General features: G+C 54.9%; 1 protein-coding gene and 1 pseudogene across 2 annotated transcripts; both read left to right on the top strand.

Annotated features, from left to right (window-relative positions):
- The first annotated feature begins 5,595 nt into the window (after positions 1-5,595).
- Positions 5,596-15,657, top strand: LOC144370805 (cell adhesion molecule CEACAM4-like). The gene is made up of 7 exons (XM_078032002.1): positions 5,596-5,745; positions 6,739-7,098; positions 12,970-13,090; positions 14,038-14,090; positions 14,423-14,454; positions 14,968-15,009; positions 15,277-15,657. Exons 1-7 carry the CDS (start codon positions 5,682-5,684, stop codon positions 15,340-15,342), a joined length of 738 nt encoding a protein of 245 aa, XP_077888128.1. The 5' UTR covers positions 5,596-5,681; the 3' UTR covers positions 15,343-15,657.
- Positions 10,298-12,397, top strand: LOC144371073 (cell adhesion molecule CEACAM1-like; annotated as a pseudogene). The gene is made up of 5 exons (XR_013431233.1): positions 10,298-10,330; positions 10,666-10,729; positions 10,776-11,078; positions 11,581-11,835; positions 12,210-12,397. The product of XR_013431233.1 is annotated as a cell adhesion molecule CEACAM1-like (transcript).
- Positions 15,658-19,845: the final 4,188 nt, after the last annotated feature.

Raw genomic sequence — 19,845 nt, 5'->3', positions numbered from 1 at the left:
CTCTCTGGTGAGGCAGAGCTAACTCAGGTCACTCCCTTGCAGTCCACCCCCTGCTCCTGTCTAGTGGGTGGAACTCCAAGGTCAGTGGCCAAGAGCGTGGATGTGCCATCTAACATGGACAGTGTTCCCAACAGGAAATGAACATCGAACAAGAGTGGACCAATCCACAACAGGAAACACCATTTACTACAAGTCCTGCTCTTTCTATTCTTGCTTTAAGTAGACATCTATTTAATGATGTTTAATCATAGCATTGAGGTTGACAGGGACATTCAAGGGGAACCTGTAGCTCCAAACCCCAAAATCTCAAAATCCCTTATTAGCCTGAGGCTGCACATGTATGCAGGTGTGCTTGCTCTCTCTGTCACGCTCTCTCTCTTTCTCCCCCCCCCCCAGGATACCTGGAGAATCAGCACCAGGAGACATCAGGAGCACACACAGCCAATGACAGGCACGATGCCCCTGGGCAGTCAGCTCACGGACTTCTGTGAGGACTGAGATGGGGGGTGAGTGATTGGTCTGCCAGGAGGCTGGGGCATCAGGGAGCTGGGATCAGGAGGACCAGGGAGGAAGGAGCACTACTCCCAACAAAGAGCACAGCTGTCTGCAGCAGCTGCACATGCAGAGGGTCCCCTGGGCCAGGCTGATGGTGCTCCCAGTACCAACCTGCATCAGAGTGTGGAACCTGAAGTCTTGCCATGCATGGATAGCACTGAGGTTGACAGGGACATTCAGGGGAACCTGTAGCTCCAAACCCCAAAATCTAAGAAATAAGAAAAACCTCACATTTCCCATTAAATTCCTGTTCCCACAGCACAAGCCACCTGCCATCTGCACTAGCAAGTTTAATCATTCCTGGGTCCCACCCACCCAGTCCCTGGCTCCCCAGCTCTGCTCCGCTGCTGCCACCTCCTGGGAACTCCTAATAATCAGGACTCAGGGGCCTCCATTGCTGGTCCCTCAGTCCACCAGGAAGGACTCTGCCTTCAGCTGGCCTTTTACCCTGGAGTGGACAGGGGTGTAAGGCAGCCACTCAGAAGACCTGGGGTAGGAGAGAGGTGGGCAGCCACACAGAGCTGCTCAGTGAGATGGGGACAAAGTGCTGGTGTAGGACCCAGGGCCTCAGCTGTGAGGGTGGCTGTGGCTAGGAGCTCAGGAAGGGAACTGAGGAGCACAGAGGTGGGGAGTTCATGAACATTTGCAGGGACAAGGCTGGATTCCCAGAGGACCACTCTGACCACTGTCGGCTGCAGCACTCAGAGCCTGGGTGCCTCCTGGCTGCCCATCAACCAAGAGCTCCCACCTCCATCTCCTAACTCACCTGCTTCCTCCCCTGTCTGACTCTAGGGGAAGGTTCCAGACCCTCCTCTGCCCTGCAAGGGGGTGGTGGGAAGCCCAGTCCCCTACAGACAACCAGCAATGGCCCCTGCTGAGGTGAGTGGGCAGGGCCACCACGCCCAACTTCCTGGTCCCCACTCAGGGGTGACAGTGAGGCCCAGGTACCTCCTGCTCCCTCAGGCCCTGATATGCATCTGTGCCTGATGACTGTCACATCCCTCCTGATTCTTCCAGTGAGGATTCCTGGGAGGACCCGTATCCCATTGTAGAAGGTCCACTCTGGATTGTTCCACAGCAGCCCTGCTGACACCTATTTACAAAAAGCCCAGGTGACACAGTCTTTAGGGACACATGCTTGCAGACATTTCCCCCAGTGGTCACATGGGCAGAGGCATCAGGGTCCTGAGTGTCCAGCCACTGAGTCTAGGTCATTCCCCCTCCAAATGACCTAGGCTCTGACGTTGGTTCTGGGTTACCAGTCCAGGTGCACAAACCTCCTACCTGAGGTTCTTCCCTGGGTCCCAGGTGCCTGTCACAGGAGCTCCCTCTAGAGCAAATCTGCAGCTCCACCCAGGACCAGGACTGGGACAGTAAAGCTCACCTAGGCTCAGGGAAGAGCGAGTAGGCCCTCTAGTTGACATTTCCTGCCAGGTGCCAACATAGGCCCCCCATAGAGGGCAGGTGAGGGCTGACCTTAGGCAAAGGGCACCTTCAAAGAATGAAACTGAAGATGCAATGGGAGAAAGCGGTGGTGGGGGAGGGGTGGTGAGGGATGGGAAGAAGCAGGGGGAGGGGAGGCACTGGGCAGGTTGGGGAAGGGCACACAGCAGGGCTCCCATCTCCTCTCCACTGACCCTGGGGCTGGTCATCCTGTGGGGCTGTGTGCTGTGGGGTGTCGAGCACCATCTGGGATTCTTTTACTAAGTCCAGTGGGACCCCCTCCCCCAGCTGTGACAATCAGCAGTGTCTACACCAACCTCCAGTAACAACTCGGCATTTGAAATCCTCCCCCTCTTGGCAGAAGAACTGAGTGTAAGAGGGCAGAGACTTGCACTGGGGATGTGGCTCAAGTGGTAGCGCGCTTGCCTGGCACACGTGCGGCCTGGGTTCGATCCTCAGCACCACATACCAACAAAGATGTTGTGTCTGCCGAGAACTAAAAAATAAATATTAAAGATTCTCTCTCTCTCTCTCTCTCTCTCTCTCTCTCTCTCTCTCTCTCCCCCCCTCCTCTCTCTCTCTCTTTAAAAAAAAAAAAAAAAAGAGGGCAGAGACTGATGTTTGTCACTACCAATCACTTGAAGTCCCTGGAGAAGATATGTGTCAAGGTATAACCACACGGCTGCCTGAACCTCTACAGCACTGAGGGCTTCCCGGGTCTGTAGCTACACATCAGTGACACCTGCTGGGTCCATGACATCATGGACGTGGGGACCTCTGTGCACACTGGGAAGAGGAAGCCTGTGATCTGATCCTAGGCAGTACCTTCCAACAAGCAGGATGCAGGAGAATGAATCCTTCCTTGTAAAGACGTTCAAATGTGAAAATGAATTTTTTCATTTATTTTCTAAAAACTGAAAAGAATTTACCATAAAAGACTGAACTTGTTTTTCTAAATGAGTATCGACCCTTATGTTTTTATCAAAATTACTTATAAGCAAATAAGCGGCATGAGTTTAAGAGCAAGTGAAATGCCAGAAGAAAATATTTGCAAATATACTTGTGATATGGATTTCATGTCTAGATTATATAACAAATGGGTATAAACCTGCAACCAAAGAATAACCTAAACTTAGAATAGGTCAAGGACCCTGGCACAGTCCTGGGCATCTGTAATCACAGGAGTCAGATGCAAGATTCCCAAGTTTGCAGCCAGCCTGGGCAACTGTCCCAAAACAAAAATAAATCAATACATGTAGGCTGGGGGTGTAGCTCAGAGGTACAGCGCCCCTCAGATCAATCCCCAGGGGTGAAAGAGAAAAGGGAGGGCAAAGGGCTTGCAAGGCCTGTCTCCAGAGATGTTCCAGTGGCCAATAAGCAAATGACAAGATGCTCAGTGTCATTAGTCACTAAGAAACCAAATCAAAATCACAATGACACCTCACCCCACACCTTCCTACATTCCCCAGGGACTCTGAAGAGCTGCAGTCACAGTGGAGAACTCCCGGGCACTTCCTGCCAGAGCCAGGCAGAAGCCCATCTACTCAGCACGTGCCCACAGGATGAGAAACAGGGACTCCAATAGCTCCCGAGGCTAAGGCTTGCCACACCATTCTTCACAACAGGCAGGTGTGGAAACAACCCGTGTCCATCAACAGAGGAACACATAAAAAACGTGGCTTATAAATATGTTGGATTATTGATTGGCCATAAAAAATAAAGTTCTGATGCACATTACAACCTAGGTCAACCTGAAAACATGATTAAATAAGAAGCAAATTGTATGTGGTTGTATAATTTCATTTATATGAAGTATCTAGAATAGGCAAATTCATAGAAACAGAAAATAGATTCAAGGTTATCCAAGGCTAGAGAGTCCTGAGATGTGATAGCTTAATGGTTAGAGTTTTAGTGCAGGTGATGAAGAAAATCCTGGAAATAATAGTGGTCGTTGTACATTTGAATGGAATCCTGGCATGTATTTGCACATTTACAAGGGTTAATATAGCACATTTTTGTTATAAGTATTGCACAATTAAAAGTTTTTAAGAAAGATGTATAAAATACACCCACTCTGCTTAGATAGTGTGTGTGTGTGGGGGGGTGAGGGACCAGGGATTGGCCCCAGGGGCACTCTATCACCAATATACATTTCATTTTTTATTTTGAGACAAGATCTCACTAAGTTGCCTGGGCTGGCCTCAAACTAGCAATACTCCTGTCTCAGCCTCCTGAACAGCTGGGATGAGAGGCTGTGTCATGTGTCTGGCCAGATAATCTTTATAATACTCACATGATGCTCCAATAGGCCCTTTGAGACGAAGATCCAAGGATTTAAAGACAAGAAACAAGCAGCCAACTGCAGACCCAGCTCACAAAGCTAGTGCTTCCACCATAAAGCCTCAAGAGACACCCCCTGAGGTCCTTCCTTTGAACCTTCAGACACAGATGGCCCCTCCTGAGGCTGCCCATCCTCTGGGTGCACCCCAGGACAGCTCCCGTTCTCTCACTTCACTGGACAGAATCAGGAGACCTGGGGACCCTTAGTAAGCAGGACCGATTCTGCAGCCTGTAAGTCAGGGCCACCTGTGTCCAAGGTCAGGACCAGCCTTCATCATTTGGACACTGGGCCGCATCCCTGCTACAGACCCTGACACTGGCCACAGTTCTCCTCATGACCACCAGGGGGCGACATGAGATGCACAGTCAACACTTGGCAAATGGATTCTGAGGCTTGGACTAGGCTTTGTCTCAGGAGGTGGAATTGTGGCCTGATTTCCATCCCCTATAGACTGCAGGGTATCTCCCACCCCCACTCCTTACTGGTTCTGTGAGGACCCTGCACAGCCAGGGGGCTCTGAGCAGGCCCTGCCTCCTGGCATCACCCATGAAAAAAGTCAGGGTGACCACAGGAGAATCACTAGGTAGAGGACAGAGGCCACCCAAGGAAGGCATGGGCAGGCCTGAGCCTCAGCTGCACCAAAAAATGGAGAGAGAGAGGGTCTCCCTAAAATCTCTCCCTAAGGACCAAGGAGCCCATGGTCACCACCTCCACTTCCAGTCCTCCCCTCCCAGGACACAAAGGGTGTGATGTCCTGAGATAGCCACTCAGAGGCCAAGCTGGAGACACCAGGACAGAGAGAAGGTCCCCTCACCAGCCATCACTCAGTGGCCTCCTTTCTAAACCCTAGACTTGTTTCTGTCCCCTTCCTAGTGGAAGGAAAGCCACCTTCCTAGAGCATTTGAGAACATGGGGAAGATGTGTGGCTAACCTGGGATTCTCTGTTATAATGTAAATATGCCAAGGGTCAGGGGACCCCAGGGGCTACCTGGGTGGTGCTGAAAGCCCTGAGGCCAGGACACAGCTGAGGCCAGTGCTGGGTGAGCCACTTCTCTAAGGGGTCACTGTCCCCACCTGCCTTGCTCCTCAGGGTGTGGCATGCAGTAGTGAAACCCAACAGGGAAAGCAGAAGGGACAGGAGTCAGGACTGAGAGGGAGGGGACAGAGAGCTTCCTCCACCGAGACCCCGCCCCCAGCCCTGTGACCCAGGAAAGTGCTCCTGCCCTGGGAGGAGGCTGAGCTCAGAGAGGAGCAGGGCAGCAGAGCTGACTGGCCTGGACCTCGGCTCCCCAGCAGGTCTGTAGTGAGCTCCTTCCACAGAGGGGACAGAGCAGCAGGGACCATGCAGCCCGCCTCAGCCTGTCCCTCCAGAGGGGGCATCCCCTGGCAGGGGATCCTGCTGGCAGGTAAGAGGGGACAGTTCCCTGAAAGAGGGTGCAGGAGCCACAGTCTTGCTGGTGCCACCCCTGGGGAGAATATGATCCTCACAGGGGACACAGGGCTTCATTGGGAACCCAATGGGAACAGAACACAGACAGAAGCTCACCAACAGGAAACGCTCAGTGACCAGAAACTGTTGAAGGTAGACGGAAAGCTCAGGGGTTCTCTTTTCCAAGTTAATCACCAGAGGACTTTATATTTTGATTATCAATGTTGGCATCTGTGTAAGGGCAACTCTCCAAATAGAAAGGGCAACAGAGGGCTGGTGCTGCAGCTCAGTAGTAGAGCACCTGCCTCGCACAAGTGAGGCACTGGGTTTGATCCTCAGACCCACATAAAAATAAATAAAGATATTGTGTCCATCTATAACTAGAAAAAATGTTTTAAAAATAGAAAGACTATTGAACATTGTCTGCAGCCACCAGCCTCAGACATTGGCACACAGACACCTGCACCCTGAGTGTGGGGACCCTGCTTCACTCATCCACAGGAGGCTGAGCCTCGTTCAGGCCCTGGGCTACAACAAGGGTCAGACTAGTCTCTGCCTCCTGGAGCTTCCTCTCTAGAGGGCAGGAGGCCAGGCCAGAGGGAGATCTGCAGGTGAGGCCAGGTCCTGTGTAGATCTAGGAGGGCAGAGAGCAGGGAAATGTCCACAGGGAAGACCTGGGGTCTGTAAGGAGGTGGTCAGGGGAGGGGGGTGCCCAGGTGCCCTGGGTGTGAGCAGGGATCTGTGGGCTCTGAGGGGCCAGCCTTGTAGATACCGGGAGACGATTGTTCCAGAGGAATGACAGGCTTAGGGTCCTGAAGGAATGCATATGCTGGCTTTGACCCAGGGACTTACCCACTCACCACACACCAAAAGGTTGAGGAATGAGGACTCCTGCTGAGGACCTGGGCCCCATCTTTCCACCCAATACAAAGGGCCCAGTATTGATGGATTTCTCTCTCTTCCCTCCTAGTCTCACTGTTAACATTGTGGAACCCACACCCCACTGCCCAGCTCACTATTGAACCAGTGCCTTTTGATGCTGCTGAAGGGACAGACGTTCTTCTCCTCATCCACAATGCATCACAGAATACCATAGGCTACTACTGGTTCAAAGGAAAAACAGCAGAAGACAGCCATGAAATTATATCATACTCGATACTGACACAGAACATTAACACAGGCCCTGCATTCAGTGGTCGAGAGACATTATACACCAATGGGTCCCTGCTGTTCATGAATGTGACAAAGGAGGACACAGGATTCTACACGCTACGAATCTTAAATAACGATCTCAGGCCTGAATTAGCAACTGGAGAGTTCCGCGTACACGGTGAGTGATGCCCCAGGCCCTAGGGTGTTGGAGGGGTCAACTCCACTGCACACACAGGACCCTGAGACCTGGGTCTGCCTACCTCCTCCTGTGAGTTACGTCCCCACAATGGAGTTTGAGCATTTAGTGCAGGACACACGCAGTGCAGACAGACTTCAGAAGAGCCGAGTCCTCTGCCTGAATCCACTGGCAGAGAGCAGGGTGGTCTGGTGGGAGGCTCGGCCCAGGCAGAGCAGTCTCAGCCCAGCCCCTGTGTCCTTCCCAGGAGCATGGCCCTGAGAAAGACCCTGCAGGACTGAGTCAGGCCTGGCCTGAGGGCCCTGGAGTCCTCACAGAGAAGGTCAGCCCAGGAAGCTCCTGTGCCAGACCTCTGCCCAGGCTCTTGGCTCCAGGTGACCCTGAGGACGTGTGGCCAGGGTTGGACTTTGGCTTCCTGTTGAGGGCCGCTGGGGAGCAATGATTTACTGGCCACCTGATCTGGGAGCTCCTGGAGGTGGTCACCAGCCAGGACACAGTCCCAGGAGCCACATCTGGGCAAGGGCACCTGGGCATCTCCTTCTCCTGGGACGAGGTGTGGTGAGCGCAGAGGGACAGGTGCCTCAGGCCAATCAGATGCCCTGATGGACTTCTATGAGGCTCCCCAGGAAGGTCCATGTCCCCAAGGGGAGGAACAGAGGAAAGAGATGCCCCTGGAGCTCCTGGTCCTCCCGGGACCAGCCCAGGGCGCTCTCACTGGGAGGCAGATCAGAGTAGGGGCTTTCTCTTTGGGGGCAGCTCCTCTAAACCAAGGTCAGTTACTGTGAGTATTTCAAGGTTAACTTAGAGACAACATGGTGAACCAGACACCACTTCCCATGTGTCCAATAAAGGGAAACTGAGGCACAGGGAACACAGCTGCTGAATCAGGTCACACAGACCATGGGTGGCAGATCAGTGGTGCATGTCATTCTGCAGCCAGAGCCCGGTGCTCTGCATGCTGAGGGCCTATTAGGCATCTGTGCACCAGAGAGGTAGGCTCAGGGCACTGGCAGCCTGGAGGGGACAGTGTGGTCTCGGAGTTGAGAGCAAATGGAGGATAATCAATTTTTACTTCGGAACCAAATCACCTGCCTCAACAGAATGTCCAGGCCTCCCCTTCACACAGCTGGTCCACACATTCCCTTGCTGGACTTGAAGCCACATGTGTCCTGGTGTATTGGGTGTCACTCCGTCTGAAGCATAAAGGACAAGACTTTCCTTTCTCACTCCCCACTGGACCTTGCAACCAGCACAGGGCCCAAGGTGTGGCCAACTCTCAATGATTTTGTGATAAGGGGGGGAAGGATTGTGAATGAATGACCCTGAACCTCTTCAGAGCCTGGAACCTGCTTGTGCAATCCCAGGGGTTTCTGCCACCTGCTCCCTGTCCATCCTGGAGGCTGAGGCTCTTTTTTTTTTTTTTTTTTTTTTTTTAAGAGAGAGAGAGAGAAAGAAAGAAAGAGATTTTTAATATTTATTTTTTTTAGTTTTCGGCGGACACAACATATTGATTTGTATGTGGTGCTGAGGATGGAACCCGGGCCGCATGCATGCCAGGCAAGCGCGCTACCGCTTGAACCACATCCCCAGCCCCGAGGCTGAGGCTCTTGCTCCATCCCACCAACCACCTCTCATTAAGCCACTCAAGAGCCACATCACAGGACGCCCTAGGGGTGGCTGGGCATAGAGGGCCTTCAGGGTGGCCCTGGGTCAGTTCTGAGGCAGCCATGAGGCTCGTGGACCTGGGGCTTTAAGTCACTGTACCCCCACTGCTCCCTGCCATGGCGATTCTGGCTGTCTTGCTCCTGCCTGTCCGTCCTCTCCCTCCTTCTCATTCAGGCAGGACTGGCCCTGCCCTGCACAATGAGCCATGCCCTTCCCTCCTGCACTAATGGCCATCTGTCCTGTCCACTTCCTGCTAACACCTGGGGCCAGACCCCTCCTGGCTGTAGTAAAGGGCACAGAAACAGTGGAGGCAGGTGCCCCTGTCAGGCTGCATAAGTGACAATGTCACCCACTGTGAAGGAGGCCCCATTGTGTCCATTCCAGGGCTCTTTCCTTCCATGACAATGACATGTGAAATAGGCCAGGACACAGGCCTGAGCATCTCCCCCATCTGCTCTCTGCACTGACTCAGCGAGGGGGGCAGAGGCAGGGCAGGGCGGCAAGCCCCTAGGTCCCAGGCTCCTTACACCCAGATGACTGGTGGCTGCATCCTGGTCCCTAAGTGGGGCTCAGGCTCCTCCAGTGACTCCCAGGACCTTCCCCAAGGGGGAGCTGGACTGAACGGTGCTGTCTCAGGGGCTGTCTATTCCATATGTGCCTGTGTCCCCGTGAGGACACCATCACCACAAGGGAGGTCTGTCCCCACATGGTGTGATGCTCCAGCCACGGTCACTTACATTAGGCTCTAGGCTCTGATTTGGATCAATTTGATGATCTCACTGCACTTCCTGGGGTGAAAAGAACAGGAAGAAGGCATTCCACAGGCCTGTGTCAGGTGCTTCCCTACTTTGCTGAGTCTCCACAGCAATTGGGAACATAGACTTCTAGATTGATTAACATGATCAATAATACTTCTCTGAGTTTGGTGTTGTGCCCCATTTTACATAAAATAGACCCTCAGATGTCCCCTCTGACCATTCAGTCCTCCACCAGGACCCACAGGTCTCTCCTTACTCAGGAGGTTGCTGGTTTCAAAGTGACCTTAGCAGCTGCCTTGGGTCATAATGTGACCCCTCAGGACTTCAGAGCTCAGTCTAAGACACTGTGCTCCTGAGAGCAATATTTCTTTCAGAAAGGAGTCTTAGATCCTGGGTATTAAAACTATTTTCCCATATGGAAAACTTTACCATCCCCCATTTCTACCCCAGGTCTGCCACACACAAGCCCACGAGGCCGTATTTTCAGCAAGGTCCTGGGCCCCTCTTCCACCTCTTAGTGCTGATGTGTTTGGAACCATCCACTGGTCTCTCAGGACCATTCCACCTGCCTCAGCTGCTCTCTGCAGGGAGAGAGGGATGTAAAGTCCAAGGTCAGGAACATGATTCTACTCCAAACCTTGTCTGGTCCCCCTCACCCTAGAGCATTCTTTGGACTCATGCTTTGCCTTTCAGGTGTCACTGGCTCCTGTCAGTCACCAGGAAACACCTGAGCAGAACTGTCCCCTTGTGGCCCCAGGATGACCACCAAACTGAATGCCAAGCTTGCCCCTGTATCCTGGTTTCTGTTCACACACCACACTCACAGATGAGGTTGTGGGGTTTTCTTGAGGTTTAGGCACAATGGGGTGTCCCACCATGACCCACATCTAGGAGAACCAATGACTCAAGGACAAACACGTGGGCCGAGCCCTGGAGTCCATGCAGCTGGAGGGACTCTGCGTCTCAAGGCCAGCCAGGGCCAGCAAGGACCAGGAGAGACACAGGGTTGCTAACTCCCAGTCCTGGGTCTGTCCAGGACCAAACTCTGCAATTAAGTGCACCTGTGAGAAACTCTGGGCTTCTCCCAGACACAGCCCAGGGGGCCCCACGTCCTCTGATCCCTCAGATCCTCCTGTATCTGCCCAGGATACCCACTCTGCCTGGTTCTTCAGTACTCAGGTTGGTGGAAGGTGAGAGGCCAGCCCAGGTAGAAAGACACATTTGTGGGGATCACAGGGCAATCCTCTGTTGTCTGCACAGAGAAATTACCCAAACCCAACATCACATTCAACAACTCCCAACCCACGGAGGGTGAGGACTCTCTAGCATTAACGTGTGAACCTGAGGTTAATTATGCGACCTACCTGTGGAAGATAAAAAATCAGATGATCCCAGATAGTGACAGGCTGAAGCTGTCCAACAACAACAGGACTCTCACTTTATTCAATGTCACAAGGAATGACACAGGACCCTATGAGTGTGAAACCCAGAACCCAGTGAGTGCCAGCCACAGTGACCCACTCACCCTGAATATTTCCTGTGAGTAACTTCTATTCCTCCATTACCCTGGCTGTGAACTCAAACACACAGGGCCAGAGGCTGGGCCACTTAGTCCCTCTCGGGTCCAAGTACACAGACCCTCTCTCCTGGGCACCTGGACTGGCGGTGACAATAGCTCCAGGCACATCCAGGCAGGTCCAGCCTTGGGCCATGAATAGGAGGGGAGGGCTTGTGGTTCCCTGGAGAGGCCTGGGGTCAGCCACCTGGGACAGAGAAGCAGGGGAATGTCACAGACTAATTTCAGTGAACAAAGGGGTTTGGTTGAGACTTTCTGTGAGTGTGTATGGTGCTGGGATTTGAACCCAGGGCCTCATGCATGCTGGGCAGGTGCTGTACCACTCTACTCCCCAGCCTACTTGCGACATTTAAAAAATAAACAAGGCTGTGACATGGATCAGTAGTTATATTGTGGTCTTCTACAGTCTAGGAACTTCCCCTTCCCTCTGATGACATTACATGTGGCTTTATTCTGTTTGTCCAGATGGCCCGGATGCCCCCATCATAAACCCCCCAGACTCACATTTCCGTCCAGGGACAAATCTCCACCTCTTCTGCCACGCAGACTCTAACCTGCCTGCTCAGTTCTCTTGGTCTCTCAATGGGAGGCCCCTGGAATCCACACAGGAGCTCTAAGTCCCCAACCTCTCTACAAATAATAGCGGATCCTATGTGTGTGTCGCCCATAACTCTGTCACTACCCTCAATAGGACCACAACCAAGAATATTACCGTCTCTGGTAAGTGGACCCTGGAGCACAGTATCAAGTGCTGGGGTCTCCCTGAGGTCATCTAGGGTCAGAGGGAGGTTGAGCAAGTCCCTATTTTAAGATGAGGAACCTGAGGAGGTTGCTGGGTCATCCAAGGACAAAGTATTGCAGTATATTTTGTAGTTTCCCAGAACAGACTTAAACCATTTCAGAACCAAGAGCATAACAAGGGCATCTTATTTCTGGGTCCTCAACCACTGTCCATGGCCTCAACCATCCAGCTCATCCTCTGGACCCCTCACCCACATCACGATGGCCCTGAGAACAGACAGACCTCTCTGAGGACAGACAGGGTCCCCGGCCTCAGGCCCACTGTCAGTCAGCCCCCTGCTGTTTTTCCACAGGGCTTGTGGCCCAGCCCTTCCTCAGAGCCACCAACACAGAACCACACTCTGTGGCCATGACCTGCCTCTCAGGTGACCCTGGAATCTCCATCACATGGATCTTCAATAGCCAGACTCTGCAGCTCACAGACAGGATGCAGCTGTCCCCGGACCACAGGACCCTCAGCATAGACCCCGTCAGACAGTAGGATGCTGGGGAGTATCAGTGTGAGGCCTCCAACCCCGCCAGTTCCACCAGGAGTGACCGCTACAGACTGGCTGTGATCTGTGAGTGGCCCCCGTCCCACCCAGGGCTTCTGTCACACATTACACTGTCAAGGGCCATCATATGGCACCAGCCATGAGCATGGGGTAGATGCCAGAGCTTGGAGAGAATGTGGTTGACTACCCAGAAATTAGGGACCTTGATGTCACCTTGGTTCTGATCTGTACCCGAGGCTAGGCCTGGGCTAGACAGTCTGTGAGGGCTGCCCGCTGACACTGTCCTGAGATGGGAAGGAAGAAAAGAGGAAGAGACCTTAACAGGAGCAGGAGCAGGATGTGGCCCAGCTGTGTGTGGAGAGGGTCAGGCTAGAGCACATGCAGGTTTCACAACCAAACGTGAGGAAATTGCCAGAAGCAGAGTCGGGAGGACATGGTGACGACATGACAAACTGCACTGGGACCTTGGTGCCATTTCCTTCCACCCTGTGTGGCCCCCTGCAGGGCCCAGTTGGTTCCCCTGTAGACCTGACCTTCAGCCCTTTCTCTTCTCTTGCAGCAGAAGAGAGGACCCCAGGCCTCCCTGTGGGGGCCGTCGCTGGCATCGTGACTGGGGTCCTGGTCGGGGTGGCTCTGGTGGCCGCTCTGGGGTGTTTCCTGCTCCACACAAGAACTGGAAGGTACCCAGGCTTCCCCCACCTGATCCCACCCAGGTGACCCCAGGCCTGAGGGAAGGAGGCCCGTCCTCAGACTCTGGCCTGACTCCCACCTCCCCACTTCCCCAGGACCCTCCCCTCTCATTCTCCAGGCTCCTCCCTCACCCTCTGCTGGCCCTGGGCTGTTGCCTCAACAGCTCCCTCCTCTGTGCGCTGGTCACTAGGGACCTGTCCCCACAGCACTGTCCTCCTTCCTTCACACAGAAAACCGGCCACACTTCCTGTGACAGAGTTAGTGTCAAACCCGGCACCTCTTACAGTCTATCATCTCCACCACCCGAAATGAGGGGTGAGGCTGTGTATCTCAGGGGTGTCCTGGCCCAGGTCACTCAGTCACATGGAGAGGTCTTGAGAGGCTGGAGGGGTCAGCTCCCATAGCTTTATGGTCACCCACACCCCTGATATGTGAGGTGGCAGTCCTGGGGCCCAGCCAGGATAGTGTGTCTTGGAATGTCCTTGCCTCCTGGCCACATGGGTGGAGACAGGACAAGGCCACTGTCATGTTTCATCAACTCCTGGCCCCACCAGGGTCACTGAGGTTAGCTATTGTCAAGATGCAAGAGGCTGCTGCAGTGTCCTGCCCACATGGTGACCCTGCTTCCCCTGCCCACACGGCTCGGACCCTTCCACTCAGTCAAACCCTCCTGCTTTAATTCATCCTAATTCCGCAGTCCCTTTCTGGAGTCAGTCAGCCAAATCCTCTTGAGTCTGCATCTGGAAGGGACATTCACCTCTGTCCCTGGGCAGAAGAGGCCACTTAAGGCCTTTCCTCAGCTCCCTTCTGGGCCCCCTGGGACACAGACCTGATGGAGTAAGAAAGGATTCACACCCTCCTTGGAAATGGGGTGCCCTCCTCATCCCCTATCTGACCCCAGTCCATGACCCTCATGAATAAGCCTGACCTTCCCTAGGGCTGGTGTCCAGCAAGGCCTCAGAGACCACCGCACCCCAGCATCAACAGCCAGTGAGTGCCCCTTCAGCCTGCGGGTGGCTGGGAGCCCTAGGCCTGCCCCACAGTGTCACTCTTGCAGTCAACACTCCTTAGGTCAAGTCCTTCCCCTGGGCCTCAGGAGCCCTGTCATCAAACACTCAGGTCAGGGGACCCACCTGGCCTCACTTTTGGCATCTAGTCACCTCCTTAGGCTCCCTGGCTCCCTGGACCACTAACAGGGACACAGGGTCTCTCCCAGGACATGTTGTCTCCTCTGACCCTCTGAAAGCTGAGGACCCCCATCTCCTCCTGCTGCAGGGGCCCAGGCCTCACCACACCCTCCTTTAACTCTGTCTCTGTTCCAGGCCAAGGTCCCTCTGACAGCTCCACCTCCCTGGTAAGACCCCCAGCTCCCTACACACAGGGACCTGGCTGTGAAGGCTCAGGGCAAGGGCACTGTCAACCCCAGTACAGCACAGACGGCCCCTCTCATGTTGGACCAGGGCAAGGTTTGCCTGGACCTGGACAGAGGCTTGGCCTCTCTCAGGGACAGGACCACCATCACTCTGTCCTCAGTCCACCCTGCTTCCTTCCATTTGTCTCACGGAACCGCTGGAGGCCAGCAGGTGCAGAGTGGGTGCTGGGAGCTTCTATTAGTGGCCCTTGGTTAATGATGGGGGACCATAGTCTGGACAGAAACTGGGGTGACTGTGCAGAAGTGGAGGCTGGTGCTCAGGACCCAGAGCTGGTAACTCCTGGGAAGAAAGGGCTAAAGCAGACACAGGGAGTAAGCTCTGGCCTGTCAGAGACCAGAACCTTCCAGGCACCGCCCAGCACCTGCTCCCTGGAGTCCCAGCCTTGATGAGCCTCCCTCACTGACCCTGGTGTCCACTCTTTCTCCCCTGCCCAGGCTCCTGTTTCTGGCCACAAAACTGCCGTTCCCATCTACCAGGTGAGTGTGGGGGATGAATATTCTGGTCCACTGTCCACAGGCCCGACCATGGAGCTGCCACTAGCTGAACCTTCTTGAGTTTTCGGGAAAGAATAGTCAAAACAGGATCAGGGGGTGGTGAGCACAGGAGGAAGGGACCTGAAAACAGGAGCCACTGAGCCCACCCAGGCACAGGACGGAGCAGTCCCAGGTGGACCAGGGCCTAGGAGTCCTTGAATCTAGTTCTCAGAAGGACACAGGATCAGAGGACTCTTTGTTCTTTTTCAGGAATTACTAAACCCTGACCTGGACATCTACTGCCGGGTCGACCACACAGCCATTGGAGGTTCCTAGTTCCCACCAGACAAGGCTCCATATTGATGGAGGGAGGGTCCCACTAGGACCCCACACCATGGGCAATGGAGAAAAGAGCTGGGAGACTCTGGCACCTGGAGGGGAGGTGTCCCATGGGCTTTGGAGACCCAGAAAGGCTGCTTGAATGCTGAATGGCCAGAACCAGGCTGCCTGTGCCCAGGACAGGGGCTTCCAGAGAGAGGGAAGGGCCACTACTGGTCACCTGGAAAGGCGCTGAATAAAGACCCCCTTCCCTCCTTCGCTCTTTTGGTTCCTGTGGGAACGTCTCTTGGCAGACACTCCCCTCAGGGTCCAGGTCAGCTCTCTCCTGTGTCACGCAGGGGAATCGTGGTCTCTAAGTGGTTCCCACAGGGTTTCTCTTCCTGGGAGACAGGAGCTGGGAGGTGGGACCAGGGCAAAGGTGGGGTCTGTCCACAGGGAAAGGTGAGGGTCCCAAGGCCCTGCAGCCAGCAGAGCACTCAGTGGCCCACACGCTCCAGGGACCCATGGTGGCTGGCTGTGGCCATTGATTTCTTCTCTTCCCAAAGCCCAGTACTCAGGACATCTTCACCTCTGCTGGGACAGGGACAGTGACTGTCAGAGTAATCAGGGGACAGGACCAGTCCCAGACTCAGGCCCTGAACAAGGGCCTCAGGCCCTGCCCGAGGCTCCAGCTCTGCCCTCCCATCACCTTCCACTCTGCCCTGCCTGGTCTCTCTGGAACCAGCCTCCTCTGCACACTCCAGCACCCAGGGCAGAGGCTCAGGACTCCCCACATGGGGCTCCATGGTGATGAGGCAGAGGATCTCCTCCCTGACCTGGGGCCCAGGATGTCCACTGCAGCCTCCTCCACACACCTGGGCCACTGCTCTAACTCCGGTAAGGGCTGGGTAGGGTGATGTTCTCAGGTAGGTCACGTGGATCAGGCCACTACATTCCTGGAAATCAGAGGTCCATGTACTGAAGCTCAGGGACGCTCTGCTGATGCCTGAGAGTTGTCTGTCCTGAGATGAGAAGTCGGAAGAGACCCTGGGAGATTCCCCCATGACTCAGCTCTAGTGAGGCTCATCCTGCGTGAACATAGCATCAGGTCACACACGGTGACTTGCCTTGGTTTCCTGGGGCAGCTGCCACAGACTGGCTCCAGCACAGTGGCTCCAACAGCAATATCAGGTGTCCTTGCAGCTGCATTCTTTATGGAGGCTCCAGGGGCTGTGCCCACAGTCAAAGGAACCTTAAGACTCAGTCGCTGTTGCAACTTCAAACCTGGTGGGAACTTTCCCTGACTCTTGGCCCAGGTCCTGTCCTGGAAACCACACCACCTGGAGCACCTTTGCGCACAGCATCCTGCTCCCTGAGCCACACATGAGCCCCTGGGAACCTGGGTCAAGCTGAGCCCCTCCAAGCCAAGCATGGCACCCATCTTCCTCCTTCCCATCTCATCCCATCCAAGAAGATACCCTGCTCCTGTAGAGCCACCCTGGCCCTCCAGGGACTCAGGTCCAGTCCCTGCAGTGTCCCTGCAGGTCACACTCACACCACCCAGGCTGCCCAGGGGAAGGGTCTCCTGTGAGCTCAGGGGAGCCTCCCTGACTAGGATGGGGTGGAGTCCTCCTCTCCTTCTGCATCTGAGCAGTCCCCAGGGTCCTCTGTACCCTGTCCTTGCAGCCACTGTTTCTCCCTGGACACAACCTCAGATCCCGCCAGGCAGAGTTAAGGTGCTGTCTCTCCAGCAGTCCTTCCCAATCCTACCTCGTGACGATGCTCAGGCCCTTGTGACTCTTCTCTCTACAGATGCCTTGTGCTCTGGGCTCCTGAACACCTGCCCCCACACATGCCAGCTTCAGATCAGTGACAACCACCAGCTCTGACATCCTCACCCACGGCAGGTGTCTGAGCAGACTCACCAGGTGGGACAGCTGAGGCTCCAGCAGGCAGGAGCACCCTAGTCCCTCTCCTCCCTCCCTGAGGGCAGCAGGCCCCACAGGCTGCCTCTGACAACCAGCCTTTGTCCAGACCACAGCTTCAGGTCCCTACTGCTCCTCCCCAGGGAGATGCACTGTGGCTGCAGCAGCCAAGAGGAAATCCCACTGTCAAGGAAACACTGGGCCCCATCCCTCCTCAAACTCTGAAAGGGACAGACACATGCAACACACCTGGCCTCACCATCCGTCCAAAGGCCACTCCCAGCTACTTTCCACCCAGGCCACCTGCAGCCTGAAGAGCGACCTCCTTTCTGCTCTCTCCCTGTGACAGCAGGTGCTGCTTTTGCATTGTGGCCTGGGGTCCCCTCCACCCCCCCCCAGGGAACCCAAACCTGCCTGTGCCCCGCCTCAGCCATACTCCTCAGCCTCCTGCTCCCCTCCACCTCCCTGACCTGCACAGAGAGGGGACAGCCCTCCTAGCCCCTCCCTGCTCACTGCCAGCCTTGGGTGCTCATCACGGGGCCTGCAGTGGTCATTTGTGCTCAGGTTGGTCATTTGTGGGACTAGGCACACAGGAGAAGCCTCCCACATGCCTTCGACTCTCAGAAGGGAAAGTAAACAGAGAACAACTCCAACCAAAAGTCAGAAGGCAAGGGCGTCCCAGGGATTCCTAACAGTGCACCATCTTGTTCATGATCTTCTTCAAGAGATACTGTCAGATCAGACAAGGCAGGCAGCAGCCAAAGGAGGCAGATTTAAAAGGGCCGCTGAACAGGCTTTATTGAGATATCACTTCCGGGCAGAACTCGATCAGACCCACAGAGGGGACTGGGGAAGGGCCTGAGGAGAAACTGCGTGGAAGCTCGACCTGACTGGACCTTTATGGGGCTTACAGCAGGAAGGGAAGGGCTTGGGATTGGAAAAGGTGTCTCTAGGGTCCCTTGCCCCCTTGGAGTTGGTCAGGGGAGTTGGCTGAACTCCAGGATTGGCCAGGGGGTCCTGCTGATTGACAGGAGTTAGTCAGGAGATCTGGCCGATTGACAGGCGTTTCTGCCAGCATCTGATTGATGTTCTTTTCAGTCGTGGGCTGCTTTGTTCTAAGTTGCCACTAAGTCGCCACCAAGTCACTGCCACCAACCTAACAGATACCTCCCATGTCCTTCCTTTGAGACCTTGGGACAGATGGCCTCTTCTAAGGCTGACCATCCCTGGGTGCAAAAATCTCCCCACTCTGAGCAGCAGTCCCCAGGTCAACTCCCGTCCTCTCCCTAGACTCACCCAGGCAGCCTGGGACCAGCAGTGAACAGGACCCACCCTGCAGGCTGAGGTCAGGGCCACCTGGGCCCAGGTTTCAGGGCCAGCTCTCACCATTTGGACCCTGGTCAGCTTCCCCACTACAGTCCTGACACTGGCCATGGGTCTCCTCATGACTTCCTGAAGTGACATTGGGACTCACAGCCAACACTCAACATAGTGTGATTCTGTGTGACAGGAGCGTGGCTTTGGCTGGAGATGGAGGTGGAGATGTCGCCTGAGTGCCACCTCAGCCCCGGGGGCTCCCTCCCACATGCCCACTGTCCCCACACTCCTTCCTGGTCCTGGAGAACCCTGCTTGGCCATGCGTCCCTGTGTAGTCCCCTCCTTCCTGGCATCACCCACAGGAAAAGGCAGGGTGACCTCAAGAGAACCGCCCAGGCAGAGGACAGAGGCCACCCACAGAGGACATGGGCAGGCCTGAGCCTCAGCTGCACCAACAAATGGAGAGAAAAGCTCTTCCTGAAATCTCTCCCCAAGGGCAGCAGAGCCCAGGGTCACCTGATTCTCACTGCCACAACCTCCCTTCCCAGGACACGTCACCTGCCCCTGCACACCCAGGCCCTGAAGCTTCCTCTGGGACACTAGAGTCTGGGTCTCTGAGGCTGGGCTGGTGACACCAGTGATGGAGGGAAGTCCCTGCACCTGTCATACTCAGTGGAGCCTATTCTAGTCTCCAGAGCCAAGCTGTCCTCATCCTCCTGAGAGGAAATCCACTTTCCCAGAGCTTTGGAGAACATGGGGAAGACATGGGCCAAACCGGGATTCTCTGTCATAAAGGAAATATGCCCAGGGGTATGGGGACCCCAGGGGTTTCCCGGGTGGTGCTGAGAGCCCTGAGGCCAGGACACAGCCGAGGCCAGTGCTGGGTGAGCCACTTTTCTCAGGGGACAGCGTCCCCACCTGCCTTGCTCTTGAGGTATGGCATGGGGTCCAAAAAGGGAACAGAGGGAAAGAGGAAGAGGAACTAGAGGCAGGACTGAGAGGGAGGGGACAGAGAGCCTAACTGGAAAGAGACCCTCCCCCCACCCACATGATCCAGGAAAGTGCTCCTGCCCTGGGAGGGGGCTGAGCTCAGAGGAGCAGGGCAGCAGGGCTGACTGGCCTGGGCCTCTGCCTCCCAGTGGGTCTGCAGTGAGCTCCTTCCACAGAGGGGAACAGAGCGGCAGGAAATCAAGGGAAACCTCCATCCAAGCCACCAACACCAAACTGCTCTCTGTGGTCAGACCTGCATCTCAGATGACACTGGAATTTTCAAGAGCCA

The sequence above is a fragment of the Ictidomys tridecemlineatus genome, chromosome 15 (genome assembly GCF_052094955.1).
Source record: "Ictidomys tridecemlineatus isolate mIctTri1 chromosome 15, mIctTri1.hap1, whole genome shotgun sequence".
NCBI classification, from domain to species: Eukaryota; Metazoa; Chordata; class Mammalia; order Rodentia; family Sciuridae; genus Ictidomys; species Ictidomys tridecemlineatus.
Note: the sequence above shows the minus strand (reverse complement) of the source record. Positions and strands in the feature narration are given on the sequence as shown.